Source organism: Eublepharis macularius, chromosome 13, assembly GCF_028583425.1.
Source record: "Eublepharis macularius isolate TG4126 chromosome 13, MPM_Emac_v1.0, whole genome shotgun sequence".
Lineage (NCBI taxonomy): Eukaryota > Metazoa > Chordata > Lepidosauria > Squamata > Eublepharidae > Eublepharis > Eublepharis macularius.
In genome coordinates this window covers 43,982,844-43,999,206 of record NC_072802.1, presented here as the reverse complement: position 1 = coordinate 43,999,206, position 16,363 = coordinate 43,982,844, and the positions used below count along the sequence as shown (strand labels likewise).

General features: G+C 44.4%; 1 protein-coding gene across 9 annotated transcripts in view; it reads left to right on the top strand.

Annotated features, from left to right (window-relative positions):
- DLG3 (discs large MAGUK scaffold protein 3) overlaps nucleotides 1–15,639 on the top strand; it is a 70,726-nt gene extending 55,087 nt beyond the window's left edge. For 8 of the 9 annotated variants that reach the window (XM_054995978.1, XM_054995977.1, XM_054995980.1 and 5 more), the window contains 11 exons: nucleotides 3,014–3,128; nucleotides 5,144–5,320; nucleotides 5,654–5,729; nucleotides 6,395–6,494; nucleotides 9,408–9,449; nucleotides 10,752–10,802; nucleotides 10,973–11,074; nucleotides 11,419–11,591; nucleotides 12,969–13,078; nucleotides 13,753–13,844; nucleotides 14,509–15,639. In XM_054995978.1, coding sequence (XP_054851953.1) covers nucleotides 3,014–3,128; nucleotides 5,144–5,320; nucleotides 5,654–5,729; nucleotides 6,395–6,494; nucleotides 9,408–9,449; nucleotides 10,752–10,802; nucleotides 10,973–11,074; nucleotides 11,419–11,591; nucleotides 12,969–13,078; nucleotides 13,753–13,844; nucleotides 14,509–14,615 — 1,145 coding nt within the window. In that variant the 3' untranslated portion in view covers nucleotides 14,616–15,639. Of the gene's footprint in view, nucleotides 1–3,013; nucleotides 3,129–5,143; nucleotides 5,321–5,653; nucleotides 5,730–6,394; nucleotides 6,495–9,407; nucleotides 9,450–10,751; nucleotides 10,803–10,972; nucleotides 11,075–11,418; nucleotides 11,592–12,968; nucleotides 13,080–13,752; nucleotides 13,845–14,508 lie in introns of those variants that run through there. The other variant, XM_054995979.1, reaches the window with a different exon arrangement.
- The last annotated feature ends 724 nt before the right edge of the window (nucleotides 15,640–16,363 follow it).

Here is a 16,363-nt window from a genome sequence, read left to right as displayed (position 1 = left end):
TCTGGAGGGTTTCTAATATCCCTTTCCTGCAGGTCAAAAAGATAAGTAAAATGTATGATGATTTTTACAGTTGATCTTGGTGGGATTAAGTATCAGGAAAGAATTATTCCATGGCAACTCCCTTAAGGCTATAAGTAATTACTAAAAGGGCTGTATTTGTTGTTTGTTTTTGTTACATGTGAAATTGTGTTGATTGGGGGATCTCTTTCTCTGAGATTCACTTAGCTTCTGTTTTTGATCAGACAAATTAGTAAGCAGAAAATGTCATCCCTTTCCTTATGGAGCTTTACATACATCAGGAGATGGGTGGAGTTTCAGTTGGTAGAAACATCCGGTACAAGGCAATATATAAATAGAGGTCAAGAAATGGCTTGGGGCCTGTAGTGAGCTATTCTTTGAACGAGTACTGCTTCAGTTCTTTGGAAATATGATGTACACTGAGTATGCCATTTTCCCTCAGGTTTAAAGTTTAAACCTTTCTGGCCTGTAGGGCTCTAGTGTGCCAACTGCAAACTCAAAGCTTCTGTGGTGTTTTGAGTCCAGAAAGTGAGGCCCTCTAGCTTGTATGTGGGTGCAGCAGGCCCCAGTACATTCATGGGCATCTCTGAAACATGCTCTTCTCTATAGTCAGGTTGTCTGTACCATGTAAGTTTTTTTGGTGTGAAGTACAAATTATAGCTAACATGTAAATTTAAGGTTTTGAAGAATTTGGGTGCCGTGTCTAGGAGGGTGAATTTGAGAAGAGAATGAGGGAGTAGAACCTATAGCAGACACTGCCTGTGTATCTTCAGAGGCATCTTTACAGCTGAGGAGGCCATGAAGGTGGTAGTGGTTTTTATTAAAAGCCACGGTTCTTAGGCATTGTGTGGATCAGAAATCCAGTTCTGTGAAATTGTCCACATGTAGAATCTAGACGGGTGAGTCTCTAGACGGGCGAGTCTCTAGACGGGCGGTCTCTAGAATGCTGCTGTGTTGGAGAATCTCTGACCTTCCCAGTAGCAACCATCTTGCTACTGCAGACCCAGCAAACTGTGGAACATCTGTAGCTCTTCCAGCATAGGTATTTGCTGAGGCATATTGGTAGGACGAGCTATTTTTGCTTTATCCAGTTAAAATAATCTGTTCTGAAGGAAGCCCCTAATAACTGTTCTTCTGTCTCTCATTGGAGCTCCCCTACAATCAACGCCTGCTGTTGCTAGTGGTTAGCTAGCACTTGTAACATGCTGGATGTTTTACAAAAGACAGAAATAACAAAGCTATTTCAGCTTCAGCCAATTGAATGGGCAAATCCCAAGGCCTACTCCCAAGAATGCCTGTTTCCTCATGCAGCTCCTGTCCTTCGGTGCAGACTAAGAATGACAAGGCATTTTGCATATAAAATATTTTTACATTTTCTGTGCTATATTACTAGCAATATACCTTTTTTGATGTACAAATTGGTGATTAAGAACATAAAGGAAATCCTGCTGGATTGTATCTAATCCACCATTCTGTGTTTGATACTGACATGGTCAGTGCTTTTAGGGAACTCAGATGCAGAGTGTTAAAGCTGCAGTCTTTTGTTGTCATTTCCCCCCGGCAATTTGTATCCAGACATACTGTTTCAGAGTACAAAGGATCCATTTAGTTATTGGGGCTAGTAGTCAGGTCTATTCTCCCGGAATAACCTAACCCTTTAAAAAATCATCTACATTGTTGGCCATCATCACATCCTTTGACAGTGAATTTCATAGTTAATTGTGGGATGAGTAAAGAATTGCTTCCTCTTGTCTGTTCCACCCATGTTGCTGGTCAGTATTACTGGGTGTCCCTTGGGTTTAGATATGATGAGAGAGGAAGAAAAACACCTATTAATTCTCTCAATGGAAGCATAATTTTATAAACCTTTTCTTCCCATTTCATGTCTCCCTTTTTCCTAAATGAAAAGGGCCCAAACAAGTGCCCTTTGATCTATATAGCCATCTTTTTTTATCCTTTGAGGAGCTTGTTGTGGTGTACATGGTGTCCACCATTTTGTCCTCACAACACTCTTGTGCAGTAGATCAGGTTGAGCATGTGAGTCACTGGCCTAATTTCATTCAGCAAACTTTATAGTTGAGTGTGGATTTGAGCTGGGATCTCCTGTGTCCAGCTGTTACACTGGATCTTAATCACCCAGTTGTTTTCTGTACATTTTCCAGTTTGTCTGTTTTGTTGGGGGAAAGTGGTAGGATGGTTAGCACTGTACGCTATTCAAAATGCTACTGCACGATAGGTCCCATCACTATTGTTACTGTTTTACTATGTCTAAAGCAAAATGGGTGGCTCGTGCCAGTTACCAAAACAGCAAAACCAGACCATACACCACAGGGCTGGAGTTCCTGTATACTCAGGAGACTGTAGATATTCAGAATTTTTTTTGTAAATTTAAAGATGCTAAAATAAATACTTGGATGAATATTGAGCATGCATGCTTATTGTCTTTGGAACGTAAAGCGCAACTGAGAGTTGGTGGAAGGGGAAAATAGTCCGCACGGGTCCCTACCAACTTAAAATATCCTGTAATGGGGATGATGTGAGTGCATTATCTCACCTACAATTCCCTGTTGCCCTCAGTTTCCTTTTTAATATAAGGTAGATGCCTTCATGCCAGTCTCTAGCTCAATATACAGCCTACAGCATGGCATACCTGGTAAAACCTCTAAATACGCAGAAATTTTTCTTGCAAGTTATGTTCCTATCAGCTGCCTATTTAGCATATTTTTCATATTATATGCATTTGGAGCTGGGAAATTTGGCCTAGCTTCAATAGTATACTGCCTATTAGATTCAGCTCTCAGTTGGTTCTTGATAACATAAAAAGGGTAAATTGTCTCCACGAGGCATGTTCATGGATGGTCAGAGATGGACTGCTTCCTTCTACCTTGTATATGAAATGCATGTCATCTGTTGTATTTAGCTGAATGGAAATGAGATAGAAAAGGAAGTGGCAAACAGGCCACTTCCCTGAACTAATCCTCCTTGTTGTTTGCAGAATACAGCCGCTTTGAATCTAAGATCCATGACTTGAGAGAACAGATGATGAACAGCAGCATGAGCTCAGGATCTGGCTCTCTCCGGACAAGCGAAAAGCGATCTCTCTATGTCCGGTAAGGAAAATGTTCTTCATTTCTTACAAGTGGCCTCAGACAGACACTCTTGAAAGTTTTCCTGAATATGTCACTGGTAGATAATGAGCTGACCGATTTGTTCATGTGTCTCCTTTCATTAGTAAGATGGTGTCTTGTGGTGCCATTTGAGAATGCTTATTTTTGCTTTTGTGGCCTAACTGGCTTGTATTGCCTGTTGGTACCATTGTCTCTTGCAGCTTCCTCTCCGAATATCTGAGTGGTGATTTGGTTATTTTGGGGGGAGATGCTTGCAGCCTTCCTGAAATAGATCTTAGTTTCCTGAATACGCTAAGGGGTTCTGCAGACCCTGAAACTTCACTTTGCTACTACACCTTATTTCCAGAGTGTGTTCTCTGTATGTATGGTTGCCCTGTGAAAGCAAAGCTGAATTGGATGGATATTGCCCTCTTTCTGAAAGAGGAGTGCTTGTGGTCCTTAGTTTCGCTGGGGTTCTGTTATGCATGCTGAAGTCTTCTATGAAGTGTCAGCTGCTTCTCTCTGGAAGAGGGATGAGCTCTTAGTAAGATTATTGCCTTGAGCTGGCTAATTGAGTGGAGTTAGTTGTAAGATGAGCATGAAACTGCCACGCTTCCTCTTTGATCTCTTTTCTTCCTCCTTGCTATGTCTCTGCCTCATAGAGATAAGCTTGCTGGTGCTACTTCTGCAAGGGGATAGGTGTGCGCCCAGAGAACAACTCCCAAGCCAGTAAGCCCATTGCCCCAGGAAGACCTTTTGACATCATTTGACACAGAGTTGGTGATTGAAAATTGCCTTCCTGTAAGTTTGTTGAGATACCAGGCTTAGGCTTTCTAACCCTTCTGCAGGAGTGTTTAAAAGCACTAGGCAGTTTTATGCATGACTGGTGTGAGCTGGTAACATACGTAGACTTGTACTGCTAACAGTTGCTGGAAGTTTCCCTACATATATAGGTGCTCTGTCTAACTTTCCCAGTTAGGTTTTCGCAGTGTGTCCATTTAGTAAAGACTTCCCTTGTTGAGTGTTAATTTATCTTGTGTAATTTGATCTTGTGGTTGAGATGGCACTATGAAAACCCTTTTGCACTGGGAATAGGAGGCCCAGCCCTACTGGGTGGGGTAGTTTCGAGCACAGTTTAACTGAAACTGATGGAATGGCCTGTTGTACAGCAGGTAATGATAATTACAAGGCTTGTTTCAGAATAGTATTGAGTTGTGAGGTAATCCCACAGTGCACATTGTAACATTGACAGTGGTCTTGTCCTGGATATCTTGGCTAGGGCAGGAAATGAATTCTTAAGCTTGACATAGGTATACATTTGAGGAGCATATCTGGGATTTCCTTGCCATTAGATAGCTGCATGTGGGTGCCTGTGTTCAGAGAGCATGGCCGAAGATGCCCCATCTTGTGGCAGTCAGTGGAATTTTTGGAACAGTACCAAATATCTGAATGGGCAGGATGTAACTGGACTAAGGATACTACTATGTGTGGCTTGAGGCCTAATACAAGAGTGACAGATTTTCAGAGCATTTAGCTGTAGGATGAGTAGATGTGGCAAGGTTCAGACCCAGTTAAACTCCGAGATGTTCCAACATTTCTCTGCTGGAATGTGATGGGGAAGGAAGTGGGCTGAAAATTCTCACTGGAGGAGGGGGATTCCTTCAACCCAGGGAATGCTTTTGCTTCATGGCTGCTAGATAATTAGTTTCTATTTCTGTAACGCTCTAATATTGAGAAGCCATAGTGGAATCCTGAATGCAGGATCAGAACTGACCAGCACCTCCATCCCAGAATGAGTCTAATTTACTACCCTCCAAATTGGATGAATTTAACGGTTGCTGCACACTCTTCTACCACAGCCAAATGTTCTAGTAGTGAATAGAAGACATTGAATAATAAAAAATGCAATTATGTTGATGTGTCTGAAGACATCCAGTTACTGGATGGAGAAGAAGTTATCAAAAACAAATGATCAAGTCCAATGGAAGGCTTATATGATGTTCTTTGCTCCTATGCAGGGCCCTCTTCGACTATGATCGAACTCGAGACAGCTGCTTGCCCAGTCAGGGACTCAGTTTTTCTTATGGGGACATCTTGCATGTTATCAATGCCTCGGATGATGAGTGGTGGCAGGCGAGGCTAGTAACACCTCATGGAGAGAGTGAGCAAATTGGGGTCATCCCCAGCAAGAAGAGGTTAGTGCTTGTTCTGCAGGCCAGGCACTTGCTAATACTTGTCCTGGCAGAGCCTTCTCTGGCCAGAGAAATAGCCTTTTGAGAAGACAAGGAGAGGGGAAGGTCTAAATTTTGTTTTTATCTGAATCTTTTTCAAGCAAGATGTATTTTTCTTCATGCCTTACAGAGCCTTATTTAATATAGAATCTGAGAAGTGGGCAGAAGAACCAACTAGTGCTTTAATGAACTAAGGACGGGGAGATTTGGGGACAAGGGGCAAGGTTCCATGTGGAATGGGAGCCATACTTGAGCAATAGAATATCTTTTTCTTTTTCTTTCTTGACTTGTGATTAGAGTGGAAAAGAAGGAAAGGGCACGGTTGAAAACAGTGAAGTTCCATGCTCGGACTGGGATGATTGAATCCAACAGGGTAAGTGTTGGTCAAGGGGAAGGGGGGCAGTGTGGGAAGAGCTGGGGAGAGGTGAATGAAATCAAACTGGGGAAAGTAAACATATTCCCTTTAGGGTGGAACGTCACCTAGCCCATTTCAGGTGAGAGTGGCAAGATTTGAGCTGAGGCTTTATAGCTGTGATTTGTCTAGAAAACCTTCGAGTGAGATCTCCACTTGGCTTGTCCTTGGAAAAGCAACAGCACCTGCAGCTTTACTTTTTGCTGACCTCCCTGTTGCCCTTGCAGCAGCCTGTTCGCAGCATCTTCCAGTTGGCACAGGACACAGTATTGGTGGCTGATACTGGGAGCAGCTGAGATTGGGCGGCAGGGAAGCCAGCAAGAGGGCAGAGCATGTTACATTTCTGATGGTGGGGAGGCCATTAAAAACACATCTTTGTTGCTGTGGCCATGCGGATTGGTTAGTCATCTTCCACCATCCCTAAAACCCATTTTTCTCTACACTTAATTTTCCTCTTGCATCCCTGTCACATGTAATTTCCATGATTTCATTTGAGGGATAGCTTCCCTGACACTGATCATCATTGTCTCTTCATTTTAATTTTTCTTGCATGCTTTAAATGCCATTGTTTTGTTCTTTTGTTTTTTTGTTTTTGCCCCTCCTTCCATCTTCCATCTTTTTCACAGTCGATCAAAACGAAACGTAAAAAGAGTTTCCGCCTCTCTCGAAAGTTCCCATTTTACAAGAGCAAAGAGAACATGGCCCAGGAGAGCAGCGGACAGGAACGTAAGTAGTGGCTGCCCTGCTCAAATGCCAGCTTGGGAGGCTCCTGTGGCTGCTGTAAGGTGATGAGTGGCACGTTTCCTCCAAGAAGGGTGATTCCAGCACATCTAGCTAGGTATTGCTGGATCCTGCAGTACAGTGAGGCATGTGCTGTTCCGAAGATCCTCAGGTTCTTTTGATCTGTGCCTCTTACTTAGGCTCTGAACAGACCCTTGGAGTGTGTGTTGCCTTCAGCCTGGCTGTGCTGAGATGATGCAACAAGTGTTCTGCCTCTGCTGACAGAATTTAGGCTAGAAATATGCACTACGGTGAGCCTTGTGGCTCCTGGAGACGCTGCCACTTCTTGCTACTGCTGGTCAATTTTGCTTGCTCTCCTTTGCCTCATCTGTACTAGTTAAACTTCCAGACTACTCTTGTTACTCTTGTCCTAGACTATGGAGTATTCAACCTTTTCCTGATATTTTTCAAACATTTTTCTTTTTGTGCTACCATAGACAAAGCCTGCATAAGGCTGTGCTTATCCTAGTTTGTCCTGGTGTCTCTTTTGGACATTCCACACTTATGGTTAGAATAGGAGCTTTCAGTGCCGCACCTAGCTCCTTCCCTTGCTCCATGACTAGCAGACAAACCAAACTGGGCAAAATAGCCAAATACTAGCACATGTGCATAATTAATGTTGGTAGCAGCACTTAGACTACCTCGTGCTCCTGAGTCAACAACACAATTCTGCAGAGTGAATCCTAAATGCCATCTCTGGCTGGGTGCAGCAAAAGCAGCCCAGGGTCTGCAAAGGGGTGCCCCAGAAACAGCAACCTATGTGTAAGACTTGCTTGCCATGGCTTTACTTGTTTGAACAAGACGTGGAGTATTTTACAAGTCTGCAAAAGGGGTTTTAATGTAATAGTCCAGGACCTCCATACATGCACTCTGTGAAGCACAGAGGTGATCTCAAGAGCATAGACTTTTCATTGTTTTGTATCTCCAGTAGTGGTGTGCTCACTGCAGACTGCAGCAGAATGGGGACCTGCAGGAGGGAGAAATATTAGGGTATCTGTTTGCAAGTGCTTTTCTTGAGTTTTAGTGCAAGTTACTGGGGTCAGCGTGTTTCAATTGCTGCCTTGACCAATCAGGTCATTTGCTTCCAGGAGAACAAGGGACTTGGTTTGGTGACACTTGATCTGAACATTCTGACAATGGAAAGGCACAAGATCCTTGCTTCAGGCAGTGGAGGCTCTTGTAGTTAGCTGTGTTTAGGACTGTGCTGGAACAGGTATTTGAGCCAAGCTCATCTGAGCTCTAGGAAGGTCTCAGAAATACCCAGATATTCTGGGGCTGGAGTGTGTTGGGAGCTAAGAATATCAAGCTGTTGGGCTTTGGGAGAAGGGTAAACTTGGGGCTCTGAGCAGGGCAGCCAAAAGTTGCTGCAAAAGTCCTATTCAGAGGGTTAGGGGACATAGAGGGGCTTTAGAAGGGTCGGCTGGGAGCTTTAACTTCACTTGCTATTGCAGCTCTCAGCCATTCTGCACTCCTCTCACTAATGCTCTCCTGGCTCTGTCTCTACTCCTTCCTTTCTCTCTCTTTTATCCTTTCTCCCTTCCCCCTTCTGGCTGGCTGTGAATCAGGACTTCCCTGGGTTAAGTGACGATTATTATGGCGCAAAGAACCTGAGTAAGTGGAATTTTCACTGCACATGTACACCTTCCATTAACAGCATGTGTGTGACTTGGAAGCTAGTGGTCTGCTTGAAGCAACCACACATCATCTGAACCCAGCTGTACCATGGCTACTTTGACGTTCAAAAGGTTAGGCTGCTTCTGCAGGATGAGGGAGCCCAGCGCTCTGTTGGCTACCTCGTATTTCTATAGGCTTCGTGAATATGCAACGAATAGAGAGCTTATTACTCAAGTGTAGTGGGGGCATGTGGTAGAAAGGCTCAAATCTCTTGCATTATTTTCTATTGGGATTCAGTTGTAGGAAAGTTGCAGGAAGTTAGGGAGCGAGGAGGTCCAAACTGGGCAAGGCTCTGAATTCTTTTTTTTGTTGACATTAACTGTGAGCCTCTCTTCTCTCACACTATAGAGACTGGGAATACCCCAAGCTATTGTACCTTAGGCAGCCCTTTAGTCTTTGTCTTGACTTTGCCTGCATGTTCTGCCAGCTCCTCCCTCCCTTTCCTCTTTTTCCTCCTCCCCCCTTTGTAGTTCCCAGTGGCAGGATGGTACTTTAGGGCCTGAGAAAGAAAAACAAGCTAGGAACAGAGTTTGCATTGTCTGTGCTTCAACCCTGCTTGTGCCTGAGCTCCCCTGGTTAAATACACCTGCTGGACACGAACTACTGAGGGAGGGCCATTAGACCATCTCCCCCCCCCCCCCATGAGTTACAACTTAAACTGAATGGCCTGTTCCCCTCCTCCTCCCACCCCTCCATGTGTTACTGACAGGGGTAGGTTGTAAAGTTGCTGTCTAGGGGCGATGTTTTATGGAAATTCTGCATTTTTATTGTGAATTTTAATGTAAATTATATGTTTTACTGCTGTAACCCACCCTGACCCCGCTTGCAGGGAGGGCGGGATAGAAGCCCAGTAAATAAATAAAGAAGGGAAGGTATGTGTTGCCCAGACAAGCATAGCACCAGTTATGGAAAACAAGCAGGTTTCTCTGTGCATATGACCAGGGTTACCTTCTGTCACTGTCTGTCTTGGCATGGAGGGTGGAGAAGTGCTAGCTCTATCTGAGCTGCTATTGTTTCCTCAATGTATCAGTCTACTATGCTTTGGGGGCCTAGCAAATGTATGTCCAGCTTGTCTTTGTGTGACCCTTCTCTCCCTCATGGTTCTTGTGGTCATCAGCATTTGGTAACTTTACTCTCCTGTTTTCATCTCTGTGTATTGAATTGCAGTTTCTTTCTTCATTGCAGAGGGAGTGACGTCAAACACCAGTGACAGTGAAAGTAGTTCCAGTAAGTGCCCCTCCCCCTTGTCCTACCTCTGTGTCCAAACACCTGGGATTGTTTGCTTGCCCTCACTACCAGAAGTATCTGTTTGGAGGCCAAGTTGTGCCTTAGCCTAGTTCTTCAGAGTCTCTTGATTAGAGCTGGTGGATGCTGTGCCATGGGGTCTTCAGGTATAAGCTGTGGGACTGAAAGCTCTTCATGGTTTGTGGTAGAGCATAGCTTAAATCCTCAGCTATGAGGAGGTGACTAAGATGGATCAATTCTTCAAGCATTTCTTCAAGCAGTGGTATTCCCAGTAGTCCCTGCGTTCTCAATCAAGTCCTCCTTGGCTTCTGTCTCTGCCACCACGTTACATGCACAGCAGGAAACTGTTGTTGCTAAGAATCAAGTCTGGTAACTAGGGAAGCATACACTGGATGTGGAAAAATACCCTGCTTCCCCTTTACATAGGGCATACTTGAGCCTTTTGCCCCTTTTCTGCCGGCTTGCAGTGAGGGAAGCTACCATCAGTGCTGGAGAGAGCAACATCCCTAGGAAGGTGGCTTCTTACAAAGCTGCTGCCCGCTTCTTAAGTTTGGGCAAGGTGAAAGTATATGGTGAGGGGAATGCATCACTTCTTAATTACTGTTACAAGAAAATAGCTGTTGTTGGCTGGACTGAAATGATTGGGGACTTGATCAGTGTTATTACATATGTTGTCACTCTGCTGCAGGGGTCCCCCAGATTTCTGAGCATGTGGGTTGGCACCTTTGGAATTTTGAGGCAGGTTGGCAGGCACAAAATGGCTGCCACAAGAGGTGAAGCTAAGCACAATATGGCGGCCACCAGAAGTGGAGCCAAGTGTACATAAGAAGAAGGGGGATAGGAAGGTAAAGACACAGAAGAAGCCTGGGGGTGGGGGAGTAACAGGTGCAGAGTAGGCAATGATGAATGGGGGAAAGGGGAAGATAAAACACACAGAGAGAAGAATATGGTATGGAAGGTGCTCTGGTGTTCCCTGGTCCTTACAGCTGATCGAGGGATTTTGTTTACAGGATTCTGGCTCCTTCTCCAGTGAGTAGTGGGGAGGAGCCAGGTGAAAAGACCCGTTATTTGAATGAAGGTCACTAGTTCTGCTTTCACAATGGCTCTGTCTGCTTCCCTGAAGCATATGGTGGGTGACTGGGGAAGTACCTGTGAGCCCTGTGGTGCCATAGGCACCATGTTGGGGAACCCGGCTCTACTGTTATGGCAATGGGGGAAGAGTTTCTGTAGGGATAACTACTAAGAAGGCTGACCCTCTTCTCCCCCCCCCCCCCACTCTTTCAGAAGGACAAGAGGACACAATTCTGTCATATGAACCTGTGACACGGCAAGAAAGTAAGTTGGGAAGTGCATGCAATGGGTAGCTCTAAGTTTCAACTCTGGAATGCCTCTGCTTCTCCCTGCGTGGATGGATGGTTCTGCCTCGCAGATGTTGGAGAAATGGCTACAGGCAGAGTTGGCTGCAAACGAGGGTCCTCTTGTAAGTTTTGTGGCTCTCTTTTCAGTTCACTACGCGAGGCCTGTGATCATTTTGGGACCTATGAAGGATCGAGTCAATGATGATCTTATTTCAGAGTTCCCTCACAAATTTGGCTCCTGCGTGCCACGTAAGTGCTGGCCCTTTGCTGACCTAGATTTCTTGTGGCAGTTGGGGACTAGGCTGAGTAGTGGATGTAGTCCTTCAACTCTTTAGATGATTCAAGTAACACTGAACATTGCATGTAGTTGGTTAGGTGCTCCTGGGTTTTTGTAGTTTAATCCAAATGCTAGTTTAATGCAACCAAGGTCAGCCATACCTACTTCTGAAAAACAGGGAGACTTTTGAACCTTTAGGGATAAGGGGATAAGGAGGAAAATCAAAAAGAGTCCTTATCTCCTCTGGGGATAAGGAGGATATCTGTGATTATCAGAAAGGGATAATGAATTGCTGGGCTGCTGCATTTCCTTCCAGACACTACCAGGCCCCGGCGTGAGAATGAGGTGGATGGTCAGGATTACCACTTTGTGGTGTCTCGGGAGCAGATGGAGAAGGACATTCAAGACAGCAAATTCATTGAGGCAGGGCAGTTCAATGACAATCTCTATGGGACCAGTATTCAGTCTGTGCGGGCAGTAGCAGAGAGGGTGAGTAACTGTATCTGGTGTCCTCAGTGTAACTGCAGCATGCCAGTCATGGGTGCAGCCTGCTTGGAACTTCTGTCGTAGCCCTTTATGTTCATGTCCCAGATCTCTTATTGTTTTTGCCTGAGGTTACCAACCTCTATCTGAGGGCTGGAGGTTGCCTAGAATTACAACTGATCTACAGGTGACAGAGATCAGTTCCTTTGGAGTAAATGGCAGCTTTGGAGGGTGAACTTTATGACATTATACCCTGCTGAGCTCCCTTCCCAAACCCTGCTTTACCCAGGTGCCTCCCACAAATCTCTGGAAATTGGGAAACACAGAATTGGCAATGCACTCAACCTAGCTCTTTTAAGTTTGGGGCACTAGAAGGTCTTAGGAACGTTAAGATTGTTGAGGATGGAGAGTTTATTTGTATTCTGATCTCATATTCAAAGGGTTCTTTAGGCAACTTGCAAATCTTGAACGTGTTTCTTAAAAATAGAAAAGCAGCAAGTGTTAAAACAATAATTGAAGGCAGTGAGAATTAAAAACAAAGTAAGAGGTAGCAACAGCAACAATTAAGCCATTTAAAACCCTAAAAAAATAAATGTTTTTTCTTGGCACATAAAACTCAGCAGGGCAAATAGATATAGGGATGAAATTCTATAATTGAGACAGCTTCATAGAAAAGGCCATGTTTGGTAGCGATCTATCTTGTTGAAAATGGGACACAGAGTTATGAAGGTCTGGGAGCAGGTAGTCTTTAAAAAAATCCATGACCTAGACCCCCAAAGCTTTGAAGGTGAAAACCAAAACCTTGAATTGCACTCTTTAATAAACTGGTAACCCACAAAGCTCTTTCAGAACCAGTGAGATATGTGCTCCTGATACTACCAACCATTAATCTAGTTGTTGCATTCTGAATCTGTTAAAGTTTCTGGTAAGTCTTCAAAGGCAGCTCCATGTAGAGTGTATTGCAGTAATCCCATTTGAGCAACTGTGGCCAAATCCTGCTTTTTCTAAGAAGAGAGACTGCCAGCACACCAGCTGATGTAGGTTAGGTGCTACATGTCACAGTTGATATTTGAGAGACTGTCACAGGCTCTGAAGTTGCTGCTCCATGGTTCAGAAAAGGCAAAGCAGTTCCAGGCACATGGGACAGTTCCTCGACCTTAGGAAATTTGGGAAGATATGCTGTGGACCTTGATCTAAAAGACTTGTGTTAAATCTTTGCCTGCCATTGAGTTAAGAGGAGAGTTGTGCAATGTTCCCTGTTGCTGGAATTGAATGGAAATAGTTGTGATGTTAGGGGTGGGGGGGGTGGGTAAACAAAGTATTGTATACATTGCAAGTGATGTGCAAGGCTTCAGTGATAGAAACTACCTTGTTCCATCCTAGGGGAAACACTGCATTCTTGACGTGTCCGGTAATGCTATCAAGAGGTTGCAGCAAGCACAACTGTACCCAATCGCCATTTTCATCAAGCCAAAATCCATTGAAGCACTTATGTGAGTAACCTGGATACTGCTACTTGGGTGAAAGGGATGGGATCCAGGAAAGATAAACAGACTACCTTGGAGAGGTATTGAAAAGGGGGGGAGTGCCTGCATCCTGGGTTTTCTTCCTTTTGAGGAACAGGGGATGTTGCATGCTCTGGGAGCAGGAAGCCTATTATGCATTAGTGTCTCATCTCGTAGAAAAGAGCAAGAGTCCAGTAGCAGCTATAAGACTAACAAAATTTGTGGCAGGGTATGAGCTTTTTTCATGAGTCACAGCTTTTTTGTTCAGTGTCTTGTGTTAAGTGGCATGCTTTAGAAAGAGGAGCTTTCTAGTAGACGTATGCTCATGAGCTGGTCCGGGAGGTGGGGGAAGTGAAGATTCCAGTTCCCCATAGCCTGATCATGTCAGCTGGTGCTGGAGATGCAGCTGCTGGACAGCTCTTATTATATAAGACTTGGTAATGGGGTCCTTTGTCATGAGGTACCTGGTATTTTGAGATTTGATTAGGGAGGGATGAGTGTGGAACCCAGGTGTCTCAGCGCCATTTTTACTGAACAGGAGTTATTGATGGAGCTATAGATGCCCTCCAGTTTCACCTCCTAGAATTGTATCCATAAATGTGCTTTGGTGTATGTCTGATCGGGTGTATTTGTACTGAGGCTCTTCTCATCTTGGGTGGCAGGGAGATGAACCGGCGGCAGACGTATGAGCAAGCCAACAAGGTCTTTGACAAAGCCATGAAATTGGAGCAGGAGTTTGGAGAATATTTTACAGGTGAGAATTGACTAGCGTTAGTGATTTCCACTTTCTTGCACCTTGCTGTGAGGCTGGAAGGTGGTTAAAAGAGACTCTTCTCCTGAAGGGCTTAAAAAAAAAGGCAATATGCCAGGGCTTTGCTGAGGCATTAATGATGCCTTGAAAGGGTGGAGCAAGTGACTTCCATTTGCATGTGGGATGTTGGATTATTGGAAGAATAAGACCCATGTGCAAACACTGAGGAGTTTAGGCAGAGGCTAAGGCCCTCACTGAGAAAGGAGCTAGTAGTGGGTAAAGGAGCCTGAGGATTGGGACAGCTCACACTTCAAGGTGAGGTGCGAGGAGGTGTGGGATGATGATAGAGAGGCTTTCCTGGGACTGGCAAGTTAACACAAGGCTGAATTCACTTGGATCAGTGCTTGCAGGCAGCTTCTAAAACAGGCTGGCTCTGATGGTCTTCAAAGCGAGTGATAAAGGGCAAGTTTGTCTAACATCTGAGGCCCAAACTGTGCCCCTCTCCTAAAGCTATACTTGCTTTGAAATGATTTATTACTTGGTGTCATTGTGAAATTAGTGTTTTAGTTGGGGAGGGCAGGGGCTGTCGTTTGCTGCCTAGAACTGAAAGAGCTAGTAGTTTGCTTCCCCGTTCCAACCTAGAATTCTTTTTTTTTCTTCCTTTCAGCCATTGTACAAGGAGACACTCTGGAGGAGATTTACAGCAAAATCAAACAGATAATAGAAGACCAATCTGGGCATTATATCTGGGTCCCATCCCCTGAGAAACTGTGAAATCCCACCCTCCAGCTGACTTCCTTGTGAGAAGATCTGAGACCCCTCCCCCAAGCCCTCTGCCCCAAGCAGGGGAGTGTGAATACTGTTCCTCTCCCTTTTTTAGATTGTTGAGAATTGAGTTTTCTAGTCCTGTTTTCTTTTTCTTGGGATGGACCAATCTCATTCATCAAGTGACTGTCCCTGCCATTCCTGCATGGACCTTCCTGCTGTTTCCTTAGAAACAGAGACAAATCCCATTTGAGAGTTGTGTGGGTTTTTCCCCTTTTAAATTATGATCAGTAAAATCAAGAAGCAAGATGGGAAGTGGCAGCTGAGGACTAGCCTAAAGAGCTGCCAGAGCAACTGACTTGGACAGTGACTGCCCATTAGACATATTGAAAAATGTGGCATATGGGGGCAGCTTTATAAAGAACATCGTGATCACCCAGCACTGTGACTGAAGGAGAGGCAACAGAATGCATATATTTATCTGTATATGTAGTTATATAATATATATATATATATATATATACACACACACACAAATTATATATATATATATATTATATTTGGGCTCATGTGAGGGAGTGCTTAAGTGGTACTGTGTTAATGCAAGAATTGTACTGCTGCTGTGTCTCAGCCATTGGGCATGGAAACCTGTTGTGGGAAAGAGCAAACAGAACAGTACCAGGTGTGCGTTGCATGCTGCTCCTTTGTTTTCCAAAACCGAGGCTGTGGAGAAGGCTGCATTTGGGAAGAACAGAGAACTGGTGCTGTGACTGGAGCAAGTAGAGGCTCAAAGCCCCAGGTGAACACAGCAGCTGATCTGGTTACCAGAAAGCAAATGGATTATGCTACATATTGATTGCACATTGTTTTATGTCACCTGATGTGTTTGCATGAGAGGCTTTTTGTTTTATTTTTTTTTAAGCTGGTGTTAAACCAAAATCAAGTTTGTGTTGGTGTGTTGGCTTTTTCATTATTCCAAGCTTTTGATTTTAATAATGAACTGAACGGGTATAAAATCCAGTTTTTTAACTTATTTTTTAAGATTGTTCCATTGTAAATAGACTCCCGATCCAACTTACAGACATGTGGAATGAGCGCACTGGCTGTTCTGTATTGCAGTGGGGTGATTTCCCCTTATAAAGACTAAACTCCGTCCCACTGACTTGTTCTGTCTGGTGGAAGAACGCTGAGCTTCATGCAGTTAGAAGCTGAAAGAAGCAGCAGACAATGAGATGAGAAGCTATGTATTAGGACACGATATCCCAACCACATGATGGAATTGTGAACAGACTTTGCGGGGAGGAGGGCTTTTTAGCAGAATCATGTGGCAAATTCTGGTTGCAACCCTTGATGTCATCCCTAATAAGTGGACCAGGCTGATCTTCCTGTTTTTGCATTTGTGCAGAACATCGTCAGCGAAGACCATGCCCCCCTCTCCAGCCTCTGCTTGCAGTTCTTCAAGACAGGAAAGGACAGGTGTAATTAAAAAAGCACTCTGCCGTAAAACACAGACTGTTAGTCTTCCATGGATTGAGGCAGCTGCTTCTGGGAAGCTTTGATATGTGCTCATCTGAGTAATGTCTCTACATAAACTGCGGAGTTGCAAGTGTCTTATTTGATGTACTGCCTCAAAAATCAGTTGGATCAGAGACAGTTCTGGGTTTTCAAGCATTCCTAATTTGGTACAAACCCGTTAGCCAAAGGGGGAGATCTTTTTGCTTTCCTAATCTCCCTCCTCCCCATCTTGAAGCAGGCAG